The 21417-nt window shown below is 45.7% G+C and overlaps 1 protein-coding gene across 1 annotated transcript in view; it reads right to left on the reverse strand.

The window, feature by feature from the left end:
• Positions 1 to 21417, reverse strand: part of MIPEP (mitochondrial intermediate peptidase) — a 596799-nt gene that overhangs the window by 487643 nt on the left and 87739 nt on the right. The window contains exon 6 of the mRNA XM_085621596.1: positions 11887 to 12069. Within this exon, the coding sequence (XP_085477722.1) occupies positions 11887 to 12069 (183 nt within the window). The remainder of the gene's footprint in view (positions 1 to 11886; positions 12070 to 21417) is intronic.

Here is a 21417-nt window from a genome sequence, read left to right on the forward strand (position 1 = left end):
TGATGATAACATAAGGAAATCAAAAAGGTTTTCTTGCAGTGAAGCACTACGTCTCAGGGATCGGTGTATCACTATTGTTAGAAATGGGGGGGTCTCTAGTTGGCAATGGTTTGCACCTTTGTCCAAATAGAGACCCTTCGTTCTAGTCAAGATAAGGGGGGATACACTTATAAAATAACTCCTGCTCACCCACTTGGTAGCTAGGGACAAGCAGTCAGGCTTATCTCAGAGGCAATGTGTAAAGCATTTGCACATAACACACAGTAATACTGAGAAATCAGAACAAAAGGACACCGCACCAGTTTTAGAAAAATAAACAATATTTATCTCTGCAAACAAGACCAAAATCATAAAAGACCAAATCATAAAAGACCAACATACAGTAATCAAAAATATGCACTTGGCAAGAATGATTTTAAAATGCAGTTCCTTACAGCCGGTGCTGAAAACAGAATCCAGCAGTTCCGGCCTAACGCGGCAGTGCAGGCCGGTCACGGCAACCGCCGCGGAGCGGTGTGCGTGCCCTCAAGTCGCGGTGCAGGCAGCAGATCGGTGACGGACGTCCAGCGGCATCGCTGAGACCAGGGCTGCAGTGCGAAGCGGGCAGAGCTTGTTGCAGTGTTGACAGGTCACGGTGCAAGCGGCACTGCCGGTTGATGGGAGCTGACATCTGTTGGCCCAGACTCTGTGTGGGACAGAGCGGCGCGTCTTGTGACTTACAAGTGGTGCCCCCAAACCACGATGCAGTAACGGATGTCAAAGTCAGCGAGCAGCGACATCGTTGGTGAATCCAGGGCAGCGGAGTGAAGCAAAGGCTCGGTGGCAGCAGTGGTTGCCGTTGTCGGTGAGACCAGGGTTGCGGTGCGAAGTGTGGCGGTGCCTTCTGCGGTGCATTCAGGACACGAAGCCAGCAGCGGTGTCGGCTGCTTTCCCCCTCTGTGGCAACTGAAACCCACGGTTTCAGAGGCAGTAACCAGAGGTAAGTGAAGTCTTTGCTGTCCCTGAGACTTTGTGAACGGGAGGCAAGCTCTATTTCGAGGCCTTGTAGATACTCAGCGGCAAGTGAAGAAAGTTCAGTCCAGGCCCTTCACTGCCCAAGGCAGAAGCAGTGACTGCAGGCCAACCCAGCAAAACAACAACACAGCAAAGGGGCAGTACTCCTCCTAGTAGTTCTTCCAGCTCTTCTTCTTGGCAGGTTCCTTAATCCAAGTGAGTTCTTAAGTTCTGAGGTCTGGTCCCTAATATTTATACTCAATTTATCTTTCTCTCTTGGGCAGAGTGTGCCTGGGCTCAGTCCAAACCAGTATGGTCCTCTGTGGCCCAGCTTCCTGGAAGGAGGTGGAGACACCATTGTCCAAGGCAGACCAGGCCCATTCAGGTGAAAGGAACCCCCCCCCCCCCCCAAGACTCTAAATGCAGCCCAGGTCTATTCAGCTCAGCCCCTGACTCATCCAGGAAAGGCAGGACACACCTTGACACCCCCCCCAGTGGCTGTCTGAAGAGAATGCACATCCCCAGCCCCTGTCACTCTAAAGCCAGACAGTCAATCCACATCCCAGAAGAGGCACACAGGATGGCTAATCAAGAAAATACCTACTTTCTAAAAAGTGGTATTTTCAAACGCAGAACATAAAAATCATCTTTACTAAAAGATGCATTTCTACATTCTGAGTTCAGGCCTACCCTTTCTCTATCTTGTCCCAATGGGAAGATATACTTGTAAAATGTCACCCAGTACTTCCCATTCTATCCTATGGGACAGAAAGCCTTTCAATAATGAAAAACAAAATATATTGCCTTTCACTATCAAGACATGTCACACACACCAGTACATGTCCTACCTTTCAAATACACCACACCCTGCCCACAGGGGAACCTTGGGCCTACCTTAGAGGTGACTCACATGTAATAAAAGGGACGGTTAGGGCTTGGCAAGTGGGTGCACTTACCAAGTCAACATGGCAGTAAAAACGGCACGCAGACACTGCAGTGGCAGGTCTGAGAACCCTTTGAAAGGCTGCTTGTGTGAGTGGCACCATCAGTGCTGCAGGCCCACTAGCAGCATTTGATTTACAGGCCCTTGCACTCTCTGTGCACTTTACTAGGGACTTACCAGTAAATCAAATATGCCAATCATGGAAACACCAATCCATAATGCAATTTATAATAGGAGCACTTGAACTTTAACACTGGACACTAAACCGGCAAAAACAGTGTCAAAACCAGGAGGTCAGAAAGAAAAAAGACAGGGGAAACAAGCCAAAAGATGCCAGGTCTAACAACTATGCATTACATGTTGATAAGTGGTGCCAACTGACAAACAAGAGGTGTTCCACTCCCTCAAAATGCCAGTTGTCTTTAAGACTGTTTATGGCAAACATCAAACATAGAGGTGATACTCCTTCCTCCTAATGAATATCATATCCATCCGGATTATCACAACAAATCCATCAGAAACTATAGTGTTCAAACTATGATTTCAAGTATCTGAATGTTCGCTTTCAGTGTCCTCAGTAAACCTACTGTGAAAACCAGAATATCCCTGTGAACTGAGTAAATCTGGCATTATGAGCTGAGTTTTCCTCCATTCCAAGATATGAAATATCCATATCCCCAATTCAGTGATAAGCTTTAATGTGCAGAATAGCAGCAAGAAGCATCCACATATTTCAATTCTGTCAGTACATTTAGTCAAAAAAATGGCATAACAAATAGGTCAGTATGAGTCTTAATAGGATAAAATCCCCCCACTTACGACTACTAGGACCTACTAAGGAATTATGTATTTTTTGGGACCTGTGTTTGCTCAAAGGCCGTTTTTCATTCTTATCAGGATTATTTTCTGTTGTGGGTAGAATAATGGCTGACCCTTGCCAGTCCAATTAAGCTTGCCATAGGCATTGTGTGTTACATGCTCCCTCTTTGGCCTGGTACTTCCTAATGGCATCAAATGATAACTATTGGAGAGTGACAGCAGGAAGAGTATGCAAAAACTACAGTTTTCTATGTGTTTTGGATCCAACTACTACAATAGAGCTCAATGAGAAATGTGTTTTAAAAACAGTATGTAGAATGGATGAAGAAAAAAAGTCATACTCTTTACACAAACAAGCACACTAGCGAATTTCTAATGCAATTCTCAAACAGCAGTCTGTTTAACAAAAGTACATGCTTCAAAATATCTTCTTATACACTGGCAATGAAGTCAAGTTACTTAACCTCTTTACTGGACCGAGATGTTAAGTAAATTAACATTCCTGCTTTGGAAGAGGAACTGGTGGCCAGGGCGAGAGATTCACCGAAAATCAACAACAAGCAGATTGTCTCCCTTCTTTACGCGGACGACACGGTGTTAATGGCCAGAACCCAGCTCGGTCTACAGAGGGCCCTTACTACCTACATTGATTTTATGGATACCAGGGGATTGAAACTTAATTTAACGAAAACATTTGTGATGTCATGTGGGAAGGGGAAGAATAAATGTAGAAATTTAGCAGCTGGGAACGGCAAAATTGAATCAACCAAAACGTTCTCTTATCTTGGCATTTTATTGGAGGATACAGGTTCCTGGGGACCAGCAGTCAAGAGTAGGACACTTTTGTTTAAGAGGTCGACCGCGGCAGTGATGATTTTTTCTAAAAAAAAATGGGCAAAAGGCCCCCGGGAATATTACTTAAAATATATCAAGCTAAATGCACAAGTATTGCTACATATGGGGCGGGGGTCTGGGGATTTTATGATGTTTCCTCAATACAGGTGGTAGAAAATGCTTTAAGGTTTATATTAGCTTTTCCTCAGAGCTCATCTGTTTTTAATTGCCACAGTGAATTGGGGATTCCACACATCTCCGATGTGATCCAAATGCAACTAATTTTACTCTGGCACAGAGTCTGGACCTCTTCCAGCCTAGCTTTGAACCGTGAGATTATTAAGGATTCAATGGGATTGGATCAGGTTAAAAAAATCCCCGGGCTGAATTGCATAAGAAAATTGTCAAACGACCTGAGTAGGCCAGATTTTTATGTTAAACCAGATACCAAGTGCACAATATCTAGAAAAGAGCTTTAAAGCCCTATGTTTGAATCATTTTGAGACCCTCAGATTGGCTGTGGAATCAAATAAAAACTCTGTGATCCAGCATCAACTGACCTTGGCCAGTAACTCCATTCAACCCTACCTAGTGTGGTGTATAGGGGAATACGATAGATATATACTGACTAGGTTTAGGTTTGATTGTTTTCATCGTCTGGTTTCATTTCCAGCTATAAATGACTGGTCCAGGAATCTTTGCCACTGTCCGTGCGATAATCTAGCACCACAAACAACAATGCATGTGATCCTTTTTTGTAAATTTTATGCTAATGAACGTACCAGATGGATTATGCCTTTTTTAAAGCAGGAAGCGTGGCAGCAATGTCGTCTGGCCTTCCTATTTTTACAATTACTGGATAATGTGTACTGTACTGGAATCATGACTGGGCCTTTGAAAAGTATACTGAGGAAAAGGAGAAGTATAATTTGTTAGCTTTTAAACTGTAAAATCGTATCACTGGGCTAGCTGTATATGCAAATGTACCTTTTAATGTGTATTTTAAATTAATTGTCTTTTGTATCTTCTGCTTTTATGATTTTACCAAGTATTTAAAATCGAATAAAGCATTTTCTGAATCTGAACATTCCTGTCAGTGCATCCATGAACTTGCAGAACCACTGCAGGCCTGGACCTTTAAAAGGCACTTGTCATTGACATGGTTCTGACCTCCTACATATGCTGAGAAGGAGTTAAATCAGTCCTCGGATCAAAGCATGGAATTGCCATTTTTCAAAGTTCCAATTTACAGACAGCAGATACACAGGGAGTGAGACAACTCAGGAGGACTATTGGTGTGGCTGCTTGGAGTCACTCTGGGATTCCTAGGTTCAAGTGCAGATCCATATCCCTCTGACACAGGCAGAAGGGCAGCAGGGCAGCAATCCAGCAAGACAGCAGTCCTGCAAGGCAGTAGTCCAGCAGTATAGCCTTCCAGCAGAGTGGACGTCCTTTCAGCAGCACACCAGTCCTTCTTCCTGGTAGAGACTCCAAAGGTCCAGAAGTGTACTAAAGAGTTGGTGTCTCAGGACCAATATTTGTACCTGGGCCTTCCTTTGAAATGGGAGAAGCGTCTAGTGGTTTCCCTTTGAAGTCCTTCCTGCCTTCCCTGCCCTGGCTCCAGACTAACTACAGGGGATATGCAGCCCTTTGTGTGGAGGTAGGACACAGGTGCAAGTGGGGCTGTGCCCAGTTCTTCCCTCTCATCTTGCCAATGTTGGCCTATCCAGGCACACCTAAGCTCTCTATTGTGTGTGGCTGTCTAGAAGGAATACACAAAGCTCAACTGTCAGCTACACCCAGTCATGTGACAAAAGACCGGCTACGGGCACTTACTGGCTAAGGCAGGAAATTGCAAACTTTCTAAAAGTGGGGGGTAGAGTCTAACCAGACAGCAAGATGGCCGATCTGCAAAGAGACTCTGCCGGCCGAAATACATATCCGGCAACTATCCTTCACCTAAGGTGTCATCGAGTTACTGCGCTCCCCATCTGGCTGGCTTAGACTGTGGAGGGCCCTTACGCGCTGTTTGTGGGCTCCTTGGTGCTGGAAGCGGCTGTGAGGCGACTGGCCTCATTGTGCCCTGTGCTGCACTTGAGGCAACTGGCTCGCTGTGGCTGCCTGGCCGTACCTTCTTGCGGCTGTGCTGCGGGTTAACTCCTGCTGGGGCCCACCCTCATTGGCGAGAGGAGCTGGGAAAGAAGAGTCTGCGGCCAATACCTCAGGGGGCGGCAGACTTCTGAGAAGGGCCACAGTGGGTGCTTGCCGTGGCGTGGGAGAGGCTGCCCCTGCCGACACCTGTGGAAAAGGCCAAAGGGCAGGATTGCCTAGAGGGGTTGAACCGGGCACTGAGTCATTGCCCTTGTTATTATCGGCAGAGGTACGGGCTGGACTGACGGCTTGCTGCTCGTGGGGGCCGAGACCGCTGGAAACGCGGTCCGAGCCCGCCTGTTACCGCGGCCAGAGTGCACTCGGCGGCAGCACTGCCGCAACAATGCTGCATGTTACAAGGGGACATTGCACTACGCTGAGCTGCCTGAACTGCTTGTCACAGGTACCCTCAGCCTTATTGCTGGAAGTAGGACTTGACCTGGCTTCTATAGCCACAGAGTGAAGCACCTTGGCACTGAAGTGGATTTCTCTTGCCACCAACAGGGGACCTCCCTACTCCGGTGTCTGCTCTAGCTGCTGCCTACTGGTGTGCTCCCGCTATTGAGTGTGCCTACTTTCTGGCTCATTCTGTCATCCCATGAGGTGTGGCGAGGTGCTGCGTGGCCTGCTTGTGGCCCCTGGATCCCAATTACCGGCCCGGGGAGTGGAGGACCATTTAAAAGAACTGCAATATCATGCCCCTCACTGGCTATCTGGCCTGACCCACTGCATGGGTTTAGTCTTCCTTGGGGCCCATGTGCAAGGAGCGCCACTGGTCTGGGGGTGCTCGCTGGCCTGGGCGCGAGTGCCGGGCAGGGAGCCCTTGAACAGTATGTTCGGAGTGGCCTTCGGCCCTGCTGATGGCCTGTGCATCGACTGGGCCCCACGGGATTGAACCTCTGCAGTGCATCATCTTCACCACGAGTCTGCTCGTGCCCACTGTGGCGGGACCCAGGTGAACGAGACTCCTGCTAAAAGCCCTCAGACCCAATTTGGCCCCCACTGTATTGCATGCCCTTAAAGCTCCCTGACCAGCTAAAACTGAACTCCAGCCTTTACTGTTTCTAACAACGAGAAACCGGTGCCCTGCCTGACATCGTAATGGACAACCAAGACACAAGCTAATCAAAGCTCTCGTTTGAAAGCAAACGGCATACCCGTCAAGTTCATCAGGAACATTTACAAGAGGAACAATCTGACACACCCAGAGGGGCCGCTAGGCATGATGAAGACCTTAAAGAAATCCTAGTGCACGCCAAGACTAGCCTACGAGCGATAGAAGCTAAGCTAGATCTTAGGCATCACATTAGATGCAAAATTGCCCGGGGTGTCCCTGCGGAACAAGAGAGAAAATGTCATGGACGACAACAATTTACTACACGGACTCGTTGGCTCTCTGCCTGGGTGCAGAATTCCCCACTTATAAAGAGACAATGAACAAGTGTCCCAAAGAATCGACAATACAACCAAGTATTGCTATCTTATCAGTTGATACACCCAGTACCATCGCCAGCCAGGAATGGGTTTGGGGTGGTCAGTGGGCATTTACTTTCAGCCATGTTTGAGGGTGAAGTGGGTGGGAAGTTACTACACTGTTTTTGTTTGTTGTTTTCGTCTCTCCCAGTGGCAGGCCTTACACACAACACATGACGATACACTAGTTTCCAAACTGACCTCTTGTTGCATTCTTATTATATTCCTCTATTCTTCATACATACAGACAAACTTTGCATTGGCGCTCTCCGGGGTTTCTCTACAGTGGGCCAACGCGGGCCAGTCTATCCAGTCTTATCTTAAACTCCCCTGACGACATGATGACCACAATTAGATGTCTAACCTGGAATGTGAGGGGTCTCAATGACCGGCGCAAGGCCAGGTTAGCAAATGCCTTTATAGTCAGACATCGCATCAATATATGTTTCATTCAGGAACTTCACCTCACCCCATCGACATCCTCCCGACTCAGAGCGGGATGGTGTGCGGAAACGCACATGGCTCTCTACTCCAATTAAGCACACAGGACGGGCATACTCATACGTAAGGGCTTACCATGGTCCCCAAACCAGATGGGGGGGGGGGCGTGGGGGTATTTAATGTGATACTAAACCCGGCGGTGGATCACTTGGGTGCCCCGGACGACCCCAACCCGGGACGGCCACACAGCTTCAGCCTATAATAAATGACTACTGTCTCGCTGAAATCTGGAGAAGCTTCCATGGGCAGAGTGAGGAGGGTACATGTGTTACATTGACACACGGCACATGGTCACGTACAGACTACTGGCTTAGTACCCGAGATGTCCTCACGTGGAACACGGACGTCTCCCACCTACCTCGAACACTCTCAAATCATGCACCAGTGCTCCTGGAGTTCTCCCCACCACTGGCCACTCTACAAGCATTTACAAGGCGACTGCCATCTAGCGCCCTTCAGGACTCTGTCTTTCGAGGCGAGGTTAGACGTAATAGAATATTTTTACCTTAATCAAGGCTCGGTCTCCTCTCCATCAATAATATGGGAAGCCTTTAAAGCTGTGATCAGTGGAGTGTTCATTGCAAAACAGGCTGGCATCCTTAATGGCAATAAGTGAGATCCTAGCATGCCCTAGAACGCCATCTTTTGGCGTTGGAGCTAGAGTATAATGCCACAAAGTCTCCTACCACCATGGTGACATTTAGGGAAACACTCACCCAATATAATGAGGAGGCAGAACGAGAGCGGAGCTTTCTCACTTGTGGCCCGCCGATATTGAGAGGGCAACCGACCCGGCAAAACGCTGGCTACATGCTCAGCAGGCCTTGGGCCTCGGATTATGTTGCAGAACTAGTTGATGACCAACTAATACAGTAATCCATCCTTACTGATCTGTTACACAAAATGACCCCTTCTACCCCTGTACCTCACACCTTACCTGGACACGATACAGGTACTCTGGCTTGACAATTCTCATCGATCATTTCTAGACTCCCCCCTTCGCGGAAAAGGAAATACAACAAGTAATAAAAAGCCTCCAGTGTGATAAAGCACCGGGTCGCGATGGGCTTACGACCTCTTTCTATAAAGAATATGCCACCTTACTGATTCCGCATTTACAATGCATGTTCAAGGCCTCTGTCCTCTGAGGAACTACCCCCATCGCTTCGAGAGGCGTTCATTGTAACCATACTCAAACCAGACAAACCAGTGAACCAATGCGAGTCGTACCGGTCGCTCTCAATGATAAATATCGATAACAAAATACGCGCCAAACTTATTGCTAACTGCCTTCTCGCACTCCTACCTATTGTATACCCAGACCAGTCGGGATTCTTCCTGGGAAGGTCCACTGCCCACAATCTACGCATGGTTTTTGCTGTGTTTCATAGCACGACCCCCAACTTGGTCGTCAGTGGTGTTTTATTAAATGCCACGAAAGCATTTGACACACTCTAATGGCCTTACTTATTCTTCCTTCTCCCTCACCTGGATCTTAGCCCAAAGTTTGTGTGCCTTATCCAACTGCTTCATACCTTTCCACTGGCCCGACTTCTATTAAACGGGATATCAGAACCATTCCCAATAACGTGTGCCACTCACCAGGGATGTGCACTGTCCCCTCACCTTTTTACAATTGAAATTTCACCGATGGCAGCCCGACAGAGATAACACCATGCCCAGCGCACCCTCAATTTTATGCAGAGCTAAATCTTAATCTCGATATACACAGATGATATCGTACTCTATGTTCAAGACCCACAAGAGAACCTTGATCCAGTTATCCAAGATGCCATACAATTCGGCGGCCACTCTGGCATCCATATAAACTAGGCCAAATCTATTATTTTCCCACTCACTGACAGCACGACTCAAGTTGAGTCAGAGTTTCCACAGGGATGGGCAATGGCGCCGGTGCGCTATCTCAGTATATGGCTAAGTCGAGATGTAGAGGATTTATGGCGAGATAACTATGGGAGGACCTTATCCTGGCTTTAGGAGAAAATCCCAACATGGATCAGACTTCCTTGGTCATTGACGGGACGACTGCCCAAGTTTCTCTATCTCTTCATCAATCTCCTCATCCCGCTTACAACTCACTTTCTTCAGCGCCTGTAGTGCAACTTGATATTCCTAGCATGGGCTGGCAAACACCTGCGAATTGTGTGGGAAATACACTTCCTTTGAGAAAGGGAGACCTTAATGCACCTAGTCACTATATGCACTCTGCGTGCAAACTCAATACTCCACTATCAGTTATACCATGTACGATTCCAGCCACACACAGCAATGGAGGCAGATATAGCATCTCCCTGGCCACTAACTGACGCGCTCTATCAAGCATATAAACCCCAGTGCAAAGATATCAATACTGTTGAGTGTGTTAGATGGCCGTGGGATTGAATACTTGGGTAAGAAAACCTACGTCCAAGGTTAAAGCATGGCTACAAGATGCAGCATACTGTCAGGAACAACTGGCAAATTATTGGAAACAAATGCCACTGACGTCTCGCCCCAAAGATATTTGGGAACCATTACTATCGTACCTGCACTTACAGGACTCCGCTCCCCGACCGACTGTGGACGACCGCATCCCGGAGTCCACAGCAGCGCTAACCCTCTTCAAAGAACGTGCTACCCTTTGGTCTTCCTGACTTCCCCTACTGAGTAGGCCTGAGCCCATAGCCTGAGGTTAAGCCCAACACCTGGAACTAGACGGAGAGCACTGAGTCTATCTTTGCTCTATGGACCTAAAGCCCTTATCATGTTTGTTTTCAATTTATTGTCAGTATGGGAGATCATACAGCTCCAATGGTCCTGCCATGTCAACCTTTCCACCCGCCGTCCTCCCCTGTTTTCCCCGCCTCCCCCCATTGACTGTTGTTGCAATTCATATGCGCATTGCTATTAGGCCATGCCTTTGTAATGTCAATAACTTTAAATGCCAATAAATACAATTTAAATATTTTAAAAAGTTTCTAAAATGCCATTTTCAGAATTGTAACTTAAAACCCGACTTTACCATAAATTTGGATTTTTCATTACAATTCCAAAAATACAAAAACTTGAACTGGTAACCTGTTCCCATTTGGAAATTAGAGCTTATTAAATGGTATAAGGTAACCCCAAAGTTATCCTTTGGGAGAGGCAGGCCTTGCAGTAGTGAAAATACCAATACATGTAAAACTGAAAGGTACCTGTTCGCCATTTTAAATACACTGCACCTTGCCCTCTGGGCAGTCCAGGGCTTACCTTAGGGTTGACTTATATGTTTCAAAAAGGAAGGTTTGGGCCTGGTCCAGGTCAAAATGGCAGTTTAAAACTGCCCACACAGGCTGCAGTGGCAGGCCTGAGACATGTTTAAAGGGCTACTTAAATGGGTGACACGATATCAGCACTGCAGGCCCAAAAGTAGCATTTAATTTGCAGGTCCTGGGTACACATAGTACCACTTTACTAAGGACTTATAAGTATCTTACATATGCTAATCAGGGATAAGCAAATGTTACCATGTTTTACGGAGTGAGCCCATGAAACTTTAGCACTGGTAAAGCGCAGAGAGTCCTTAGGCCAGCGAAAACGAGGTCATCAAAAATGGAGGAAGAAGGCAAAAAGTGTGTTTGAAGACCACCCTAAGGCTGACAGGTCTAACATCACCCATCTCATTGGTACTCATTTGATCAACCTCGGAAATATAAAAGCTGTGTGGACCCATCAGTATTTCAACTGTGACCAAGATCACACCAGTCAAAACATTAATCTAGTAAGATAAATTCTCAGCCTAATGCACTATGTTTACCAAATTAAAAATCTGTATATAAAATACATATATTTCAATCCTACATTAATGAAAATAAGGTCTAACAGAGTCATTGAGGGTCTAATAACTTTATTAGGTTATTCGACCTCTAGGTCTAGTAGCAAGTCATTGATTTCAGATGTCTAAGGTATCTCTAATGTGAATTAAAGTTTAAATATTGTATTTAGCGAAGTGAAAAGCCAATATTTAAATAAAGATACGTAACAGGATCACTTACTACTAGCAACAACTCCACTTTAGCAAGGTGCATTGATGACAACTGGTCGCTTACTTTACGTATTAACACTTACTCCCATCTGCATAAGTCAAGAGGCGTATTTAAAATTCATACTTTTTTCTACTGTACACATACCAGATCATCTGGAGAGTCTGCATATAAACCTCCAATCTGTATATATTTCCCATCCAAAGCAAAGTTATGCTGGATGTGAGGTGGCAACACTTTCTTCTCAATCTTGTTGGGAAGCTGTGCTCCTGTGATGAATTCACTGCTCAAGTCCAAAATGTTGACATTGAGGTTAACCGCCTTTTTACGCTAAAATGGAATAAAACAAAAAGAAAGATAAGAGTTTCTCGGTAGCTACAACATAGAGGGTGTTCAATTTATTATTAAAATTAAAGGCATAAAAGTAACAATATATGATTGAACATCAAAATAATATGTATTACACTTTTCTGCTGTAAATAGTAAAAGCAACAGCTCTCAGAACGTGCACTGAGAAAAAAGATTGCTTCACAAAAATGTGACATGTATAAAATTTACACAATACCCCATAAAATGGCAATTCTGATCAAGGTTAAACACAGTTTATATGCGCACCAGTAGCCTGATATTTAGCAGATTAAAGGGAATAAGGTAACTGTTTTGGTAAGACATACGAGAAGTACCACAAAAAGTATATGTTTTTATTTGATATTCCTGGTTTCATTTACACATAGAATATATGCATTTTACTAGCACTCCATCATAAAATAAACTATTTTCACAAAGAAACATTTATTTATTTTTTAGCATAAATTATATTTTGGAATCTTTTACCACCTCTCTACGACTGCATAATTAAGTGTCTATATATAATCCTCTCAGCACAATTAACACTTCATGGAAGTATCATTGGGGTTTCAATTTCAGTTTACTGAGTCAAAAAATGTACATAAACTATACATATATACAAAAGACAGGAAAAGAAAGAAGCCTAAAAACAGTTAGCTAGACAAAAGTAATACACGTTTAAACAATCACTGGCAAATCCAACTGGCCTGGCTTTATTTTGCGGTCATCAAAAGGAGGTATGCACAAATGCCATCTGTGTCTAAGCATTTGAGTCAGACCAATTGACTTTGTCAATGTTATATGTCCCAACAGTTACAAGGATTTTCAGAGTCTTAAAATAAATCACATTTTGCCATGTGGTCACCATTTTCACTAGCAAGAAGGCATATATAGGCATTTTACTACAGCTTGGCATCAACCATTTGTGGTGGCACCTATCTACAATAGCTTTAATATAACAACACATGGATATGCACAGATGAAATGCAGTACAGACACAGTCCTCCCTAAATGAAAAACTCTACATGTATCTTAATTTGCAGGTGTCTGTGGTCACTACACCTTTTGTGGAGGGCCACTGTCTGAGGTCAGGGGTCACAGGTAAGCACTCACGCTTTGGCCTCCAAAGGTCCTGAGCTGGCTGCACAGTCAGCGACACCCATGTCTGATGCTCTACATGATAGTGTAACAAACTTCCACAAATGGGTTAGCGGATGACTGTGTGGGAAGAGCTTACACTCCTGCTGCATGTGCTGTATGTGCTGCATGTGCTGTACTGTCTGCTAAATAGAAATATAACAAAATAAATGATTGCTTTCAGTACACAATTATTGCAAACAAAATAATGTAATGTGTGAAGATTCACAGTGTGCTTTGAGCATTCTATGGCACCGGGGACTCCATCCCCCGGCTAACTTTGTCTCAGGGAGCCCACTCCAGGGACACAGCAGTTTCGCTGTCTGCACCGGCAAATGGGAGTAAACACAAAGTGCCTGATTACGATCTTGGAAGAAAGGGTTACTCCGTCACAAACGTGGTGGATATCCCGTAAGTCAAATTACAATTCCATTATTTGCTATGGAACTTGTAATAAGGTGGATGGTATAGCTGTCACGTTTGTGATGGAGTATCCCATCCGCCAAGATCATGATAAGGCCCAAAGTCTGCTTCCAGCAAGCAGGAGATTTGAAAATGCTTCCGCCAGCTGGGAGCAGACTTTTGATCTGTTCCCTGCCCGCACTGATGCAGACAGGGAAACAGATCAACGGATCAACAGATTGCTCCCACCTGGACGGAGCAGCAGAAATAGCTGCTCCCTGCAAGCTGGAGTTATGATGGCTCCCGTAGCATGTGGGGAGTCAGCTGGGGCCATGATGGGCCTTGGCCTCCCTCCGCGACCCCCAGTGAGTGAATAGTGAGTGTCTTGGTTGGGCACTGGGGTACCCACCTTTAAATAATGTGGGCCACAGGGATGGGGTCCGCGGGGCTTGAGAAGGCTCAGGTAGAGGGGGCAAACCGCCCGTCTCCCCTTTAAAACAAAAAAAACCAGGTCCCTGAGGGATGGGGTCCCAAGGGTTGCATGCCACCCCCCTCCCTTTAATTATCACATTGGGCCCTTGAGTTCCCAGGGCCAAAATAGGCTCAGGGAGGGGAAAAAAATCTGTCAGCGGATGCAGTCCCAAGAGGCCTAATAGGGCTCAGGAAGGTGGGCCACTGGGCCCCATACCTTTGAAAATACATAGGGCCCTAGGGGAATCGGGTCCCCATGGACTAATGAGGCTCGGGGAGGGGGCATGCAGCCTCCTCCCTTAAAAAAAAAACACATGCCTGGGGGGCGGGGCTGGGGTAAAATAGCACTTTATGTAAAAAAAAAAAAGCTACAAATTAACAGAATAAACCAAAAAAAACTAAAAGGTTATATTTAGGTTTGATAAGATTTTTTTTTTTTAAATAGCGTAGGAATTCACTGAAAAAAACTAAGATTAAAGTAACGTTATGTTACATGATACATGTCAGTGACAACATTCAAGTTTTGAACTAAAAAAATACACAGAAATTCACCAGTTATAGTTACCACAGCTAACTGCAACTTGCCACCCCACCGTGCACTGCTTATGACCTCACAAATTTCATCACTTACGGCATGTTCTATAACATTATTTATGACATTACTGATAACATCTCAAATTACACCATTGATGACATCACTGATGACATCATCCAATGAGTGTGCTAGTTCTTTTTTTTATTTTGTATTATTGTCAGTGGCAGGGAGCTACCATACAATTTTGTATAATATGTGTTCAACTAGTGGGCTTTAATGCTTACAAAACGCATGTGCTCCTAATGCATCTTAGAAGTGTAGAGGCATTGAACAAGTTATGAATCTTTGAACTGAAGACGTCCCAGCACGTCCCACATGAGATTTCTTGCTCAAAATAAAAAGTCTCCACCAGGCCAAAGATTCTACATAAAACATATTAACTGTTTTAAGCCACCTTGAGTTATTAGCCAGAATCATCTCAGCATGACAATTTCTACATAACGTAAAAGACTGTGCACCAGCTACCAACCTATGTACATGCACTTCTTTAGCTTCAAAAGATGAGATATCTGTAAAGTTTTCACCACAGTATGAAGGCTGCAAGTAGTATGATCTTTAGCACCTTCTGCCCTTGGGTATTTTAAGTGAATAGTGTCTTTTTTGACAAGCGTTCTATAGAGTGTACACGATTTTTGGTAGATACTTTTTAATACTCTGTGGCGTATTTCTCATGAGAGTTTCACTGTCTGCAAGGGGAGGTTGGAGCGCAGGTCCAGGATGTTCAAGGAGATCCGTCGAAGAGCCAGGTCTTGAGGTCCTTCGTGAACTTGAAGAGTGTTGGTGTTTGTCTGAGGTGGAGCGGGAGGGTGTTCCATGCCTTGGCCGCAAGGAAGCAGAAGGACTGTTCTGGTCTTCTTGATATATTTTATTATTAGTTAGTTAGGACCTTGTTACTATTCAAAAAGCGTTTTTTCTTTTGCCAATATCTGTGGCGCTGTTTGACGAATCTTCGCGAAATTTTCAAAACTAAAGGTTCACTCAGGTCAGCTCCTGTCTTGAAAGTTTCGGGGTGAATCGTCAAGTGGGGGCAGAGAAAAAAGGGGAGTCCCAAAACGCATTCTCCCCATGGTAATTTCCATAGGAACTTTAGACACGGCTACAACCCGACCTGCTGAACAGAATTACACCAAATTTGGCAAAAAGGTAGCTCTTGGTCCAGAAAGCGCCTTTTTAAAAAAAAATGGTGTCAATCCGTTCCTCCCCAGGGCTTCAATATATTTGAGGTGGGGGGGCCTCGCGGGCCTCCCGGGCCTCCCAAGCCCTGTGGACCGCCACCTCCGCGGGCCATTTTAATTAATGGGGGGCCTTGCGGGGCCCCCAAAGCCCCGGGGACTGCCACCTCCGCTGGGCTTTTTAATTAAGGGGGGGCCTCACGGGCCCCCAAAGCTCCGGGGACCACCACCTCCCTAGGGCTTTGATAATTAAACGCGGGGGCACGCGCCTCACCAGCCCCGGGAACCGCCACCTTTTTTTAATGTGTGGGTGGGGCTCGAGCTCCCCCACACGTCCCGGGGACCACCACCTACCCAGGGCATATGAACACCACCTCCCCGGGGCTTTAAAGAGGTGGGAGGGGCCCACGTGCCTCCCCTCCTGAAGCCCTCCTTGGCCCTGGGGACCGCCAGCCCCCAAAGCTGGCTCCTGCAATGTCTTGGGGTGTCCACCCCCGGGACATTGCTGTTTGCTATGGCAGGCTCGTGCCCTGTCATAGCAAACACTGCTTTGCTTCGTGGAAGCGAGAGCAGAATTGCTTTTGGGCAAGGGGAGCTACGTTAACAGCTCCCCTTGTCCGAAAGCAATGCCGGTTCCCGCAGGAGAGCTGGCAGGGACCGTGGGGCATTGAGACTCTCCCCACGGTCCCCAACTTGAGGGCCGGCCCCGGGGGATGGGTTCCCCGGGGCTATAATTGGCCTTAGGAGGAGGGCCTTGCGGCCCCCTCCCCAAAAAGAAATCCAGGCTGGGCAGGCCCCTGGGATGGGTTCCCCGGTGCCAGAATTGGCCAAGGGGAGGGGGGCCACACGGCCCCCCTCCTGGCACAAAAAAAAAACAAGGCCAGGCCCCAGGGCCAGAAGTGGCCCATGGGAGGGGGGTCACACAGCCCCCCTCCAAGCAAAAATAAAAAATAAAAAGAGGCCAGGCCCCTGGATGGAGTCCCCGGGACAATAGTGGCCTAGGGAAGGGGGCCACGCGGCCCTGTTTCTTTTTGTGTCTTTTTTTTATTTAAAAAAAAAAAAATGCTCAGGCCCTGGGGGATGAGGTCCCTTGGGCCAAAAAATGTTAAGAGAAGGGGGGTGGGCACACAGCCCCCCTTCTAACAAAAGGAAAAAAAACAGATGCCGGCATCTCGCAGGAGGCCCCGCCCCCTCCCTGCACCACTCTGAAAACGCTCCTCCTGGCGCGTTTTGAGTTGGGGGAGGAAGTCCCCTTGAATCTTATGGGTCCTTAGGGGACAACTAGGCCACCAGGTACCTCCAGTAAGCCGCACACAGTGGGATTGCAGAGAGGTGGTCTGAGGCCACGCCTCTTTTTACACCACTCTGCAAACGCGCATCTTGGCGCACTGCTGATGGGGCAATGAGGTGCTCTTGTGTCCTGAGGACCTCAGGACTAAAGTGGACCTCATCCCCCAGGCAGCAGTGTGTCAGGAGTCGGGTTTGCAGAGTGGTGTAAAAAGGGGGCGTGGCCTTGGACCACTCTCAGCAATCCAGCTATGTGGGGCTTACTGGAGGTACCTTGTGGGCTAGGTGGCCCCCAGGGACCCTCATGAGGAAAGGGAACTTCATCCCCTCAAACAAGAGCGCGCTATAGGCGCATTTGCAGAGTGGCGGTCAAAGGAGGGGTGGCTTGTTGTGAAAATTTAGCAATCCTGCTGTGTGGTACTTACTGAAGGTAATAGGAGGGGTAGTTGGCCCCAAAGGGTGTCCTTGGGGGCCAACTACCCCTCTTGTTACCTCCAGTAAGTCCCACACAGTAGGATTGCGAAGACGTCTTCAGAGGCCACGCCCCCTTTCTCCACCACTCAGCAAACACGCCTCCTGGCAGACTACAGGATGGGGGATGAAGTCCACTTTACTCCTCAGGGACTTGGGGGCTAAGAAGCCTTTTTTCAGTGAATTTCCAAGTTTTTTTAAATGCTAATTTCTAACTATAACATCCCAGAAACCTATGTTTTATTCAGTGAATTTCAAAGGTTTTTTAAATGCTAATTTCCAACTATAACGTCCCTGAAACCTATGTTTTTTCCAGTGAATATATATGTATATATATTACCTACTGGCGTTCGCCAGTAGGTAGTTATAGTTAGGACCTAGTTACTATAGGAAAATGGCAACATTCTATTCCCAATAACTTCGGCGCCGATTGACGAATCTTCGCGAAAGTTTCAAAACTAATTCTTTTCTTGAGATCAGCTCCTATGTTGAAAGTTTGGGGGTGATTTGTGAAGGGGGGGCCGAGAAAAAAGGGGGGTCCCAAAACGTGTTTTTTCAATGTTTATTTCTAAAGGAAACTTTAGACAAGGCTACAGGTCGAACGGGTGAACTGAATTACCTCAAATTTGGAAGGGAGGAGGGTCTTGGTCTAGAAAGCATGCTTTTGTTTATTTGGTGTAAATCCGTTCAGTAGTTTTTGAGAAATATCGAAATTTACAGATATCGATGTTTGGGAATTCTGCCATCTGATTGGCTGAGGCGTTACGAGCACGTGCTTGCTGGTGATTCGGTGCGAGCGGTTGAAACTAGGAAGTGTTGGCCGCCATTTTGTGATTCCGTTGAAGCGAGTAAGGGGAAAAAAGGGAGAAAAAAGTGGGAAAGAGGAGGGTAGGAGCGCTGTGAGGTTTGTAGGATGGGTATGGTGTGCTATAGAGGGAGTGTGGAGCGAATTATTTATTCCTACTGGTGTGAAAGTGCTGTTTTGCCCACTGTGAGATAGTGCTGAGGTGAGGTGCCGGTAAACTCTGGGATGAAACCGTGCGTCTAAACTGTGAGCTTAGTGCTGTAATGTGATGTGCTCTGGGCGCTGTAGCATAGTGGGCGCTGTAGCATATCTGTGCAGGTTGTGTTAGTATGCGTTTAGAGTATAGCGGGAGTGGGAAGCAAAGTACTTAGTGGTATTGGTATGAAGACTCGAGGATGTAACTGTGAGAGTAAGTCGTGAGTTTATTGCTGCGAAGTGATGTGCTGTGGGCAGTGTAGGATACTGGCCGCTGTAGCATACTTGTGTAAGTAGTGTTAGTGTGCGTTTATTCTATACAGGGAGTGTGAAACGAACTACTCATCCCTATTGGTCTGAAGAGTCAAATGTAGTGTTTTAGGAAGCAGGAATAAGGGAATAATCATGAAGAATATAATGCAGAATGTTGCAATGCCAGAGAAGGAAAATGGTAAAATGAGTTGTATCTAATAAAGTGGTTGTGTGTAATCAAGGGATGGAGTTTGAAAATTATATAGAAAGTGTCTTTATTTCAGTGCCATAATTGGATCCACTGGTGCAAGAGCTAGGGTATCCAGCTGATGCAAAGTTAAACCACTTCTGCTGTATTCAAGCGTAAGCTCCGGCATCGGTGAATTGTATATTACATGTTACAGTTGCATGTGAAATAAACAATAGCTATTACACTTGAATGACTCTACATTCTATAAAGAAAATAAAAGGTAGGATACGATTACCACATTTATCGTTTAAGAAAAGAAAGAAATAAAAAAGAAATTGCAAAATGTAATCATCAAACTTTTTATGTACCTTGGCAGTGCTTTTTTGTAACAGAAAATTAACATCAGTAGAATACTTAGCAATCTGTTGTACAGTAGATTCAATGTGGTGCATGTCAGAATTGGCACTAGTTCTACCCACATTGGAACTTTGAGGATGAATACAAACATTTCGCTTCTGAGAAGCACATTCGGTACCTTTGTAGTCAAACCGTACATTATTGTCTTCAGCTGTTTCGAAAAAACATTCTTGTGTAGAGAGCTAAGGCATCGAGCTTAGACAAACTCCAATTGCTTCTGCTGTAGTCAAATCGAAGCTCCTGCATCAGTGAATTGCACATTATATGTTACAGTTCTATGTGACCTACAGAATAGCTATTAGACATGAATAAATACATTGTATAATGAAAATAAAGGTAGGTTACGATTACCACACTGTGCCAACCAGTTCCTAAACAAAGTCGTCTTTTTACATTTTTTATCGTGAGGTTCTGAGCAGAGGCTGACTTTGAGTAAAATTGTGTGAAAGGGCTTTGTGAATAACAGGCAGGCAGAGAGGTGTGTGCACAAAGAATAGACGTGGTTTCTAAATGGGTGTCGGGTTTAGGTTAATTTTGGAAGTAAATAGCGTATTTGCATAGGGCATACATCACCGATTCTTGGTTAGACTGGAGACGTAAGGGGGAATAATGTGGATAGAGTTCAAATGTCTGAGTATACTTAGAAAGTTATTATATCAAAGTAGTAGGATTGAAGTGTATTATAAAAAATTTAAAGGCAAAAAAGTCAAAAAAGAGGCGCCTTTACGCCATTTTGGCATTATGCCTATGTTATATGGCTGTAATAAAGAGAAAAATGAGTCCTGCACTATCCTCCTCTAAACTGTGAGATACTCGCATCTTATAACGCCGCCGTACCCCCGGGTTGACGGCACAGGGCTGTGTGCTTTACGACGAAATGCTTGTGTACATCCTCCGCAGCCGGCCCGAGGGGTTGTAGGCTGAAAGCTGTGTAATGTGGAATTCTGTAATAAAGGTCTTCAAAAAAAAAAGAAAAGATGGGGAAAAAATCCATTCAAGAATAATGTGAGTTTCTTACAAGTCTTGCAGATTCCAGTCCAGAGGTTCTTCAGCTGCTTGAGATGAGTAATGTTCCAAGGTGCTATTGTTGCCATCGTGTGAGAAAAGCGAAGCGATCCAATTCATATCCTCAAAGGGACAGTAATGTTCTTCGAATGTTGGAGCGGTAATTTGAATGGGCAGGCAATCTGTGATGTTGTGAAAGGTCGCACGTTGCAGGAGATCTTTCGCTGCTGTGCAGGAATCCCACTGCGCTGCGATTCCTTTTTGCATTGCATTCGCCATTGCTCTGCTGCCAGAACAATCACGTTCATGGTTTTCAAGATACTCCATTACCTGCTGGATATCTGGAGCGATTGTTGAGATGTTGGCAAGGCATACATCCATTCGCCAGTCGAATGGGCAAGTTTTGCAATCAAACGATGGTTGTACGCATATTGCATAAGTGTAGATAAATGTTATGTTGTAGCTAGCTCCGATAATAGATAGAGGCAGTATTCATGTAGCTTGGCGTGGAGGCGTATTCTGTCGGACATAGTTGTTACCATAGAGAGCATAGCCATTTCTAGAAGTAGAATTAGTAGTAGGATGGCCGCAAAGAGGGTGAGAATTATGGGCACTGTTCCTGTTATTCCAGAGAGGATCGAAAGAATGTCTGAATATAGTCTGGTATTAAAAGAAGAACAGTTTGAAAGCGTGTTAGAAGGCTGTAGGAGACCGTGTGCCAGACCTTGAGCGTGACATGCGTTGAAAATTGTGTAACAATTCACAAAGTGCAATTGGCGATTCGTATTTAAAAGGGAGTGTATTTTATCTGAAGTTCGTGGTATCTGCAGTCGATACATTTCCTTTGCAGAAGTGAGGGAGACTTCTGTTCTCAACAAAGGTGCTTTTAGTTTGGTTTGTTTCTTGAAATGTGTTTTTAAACTAGGAATTG

The sequence above is a fragment of the Triturus cristatus genome, chromosome 8 (assembly GCF_964204655.1).
Source record: "Triturus cristatus chromosome 8, aTriCri1.1, whole genome shotgun sequence".
Lineage (NCBI taxonomy): Eukaryota > Metazoa > Chordata > Amphibia > Caudata > Salamandridae > Triturus > Triturus cristatus.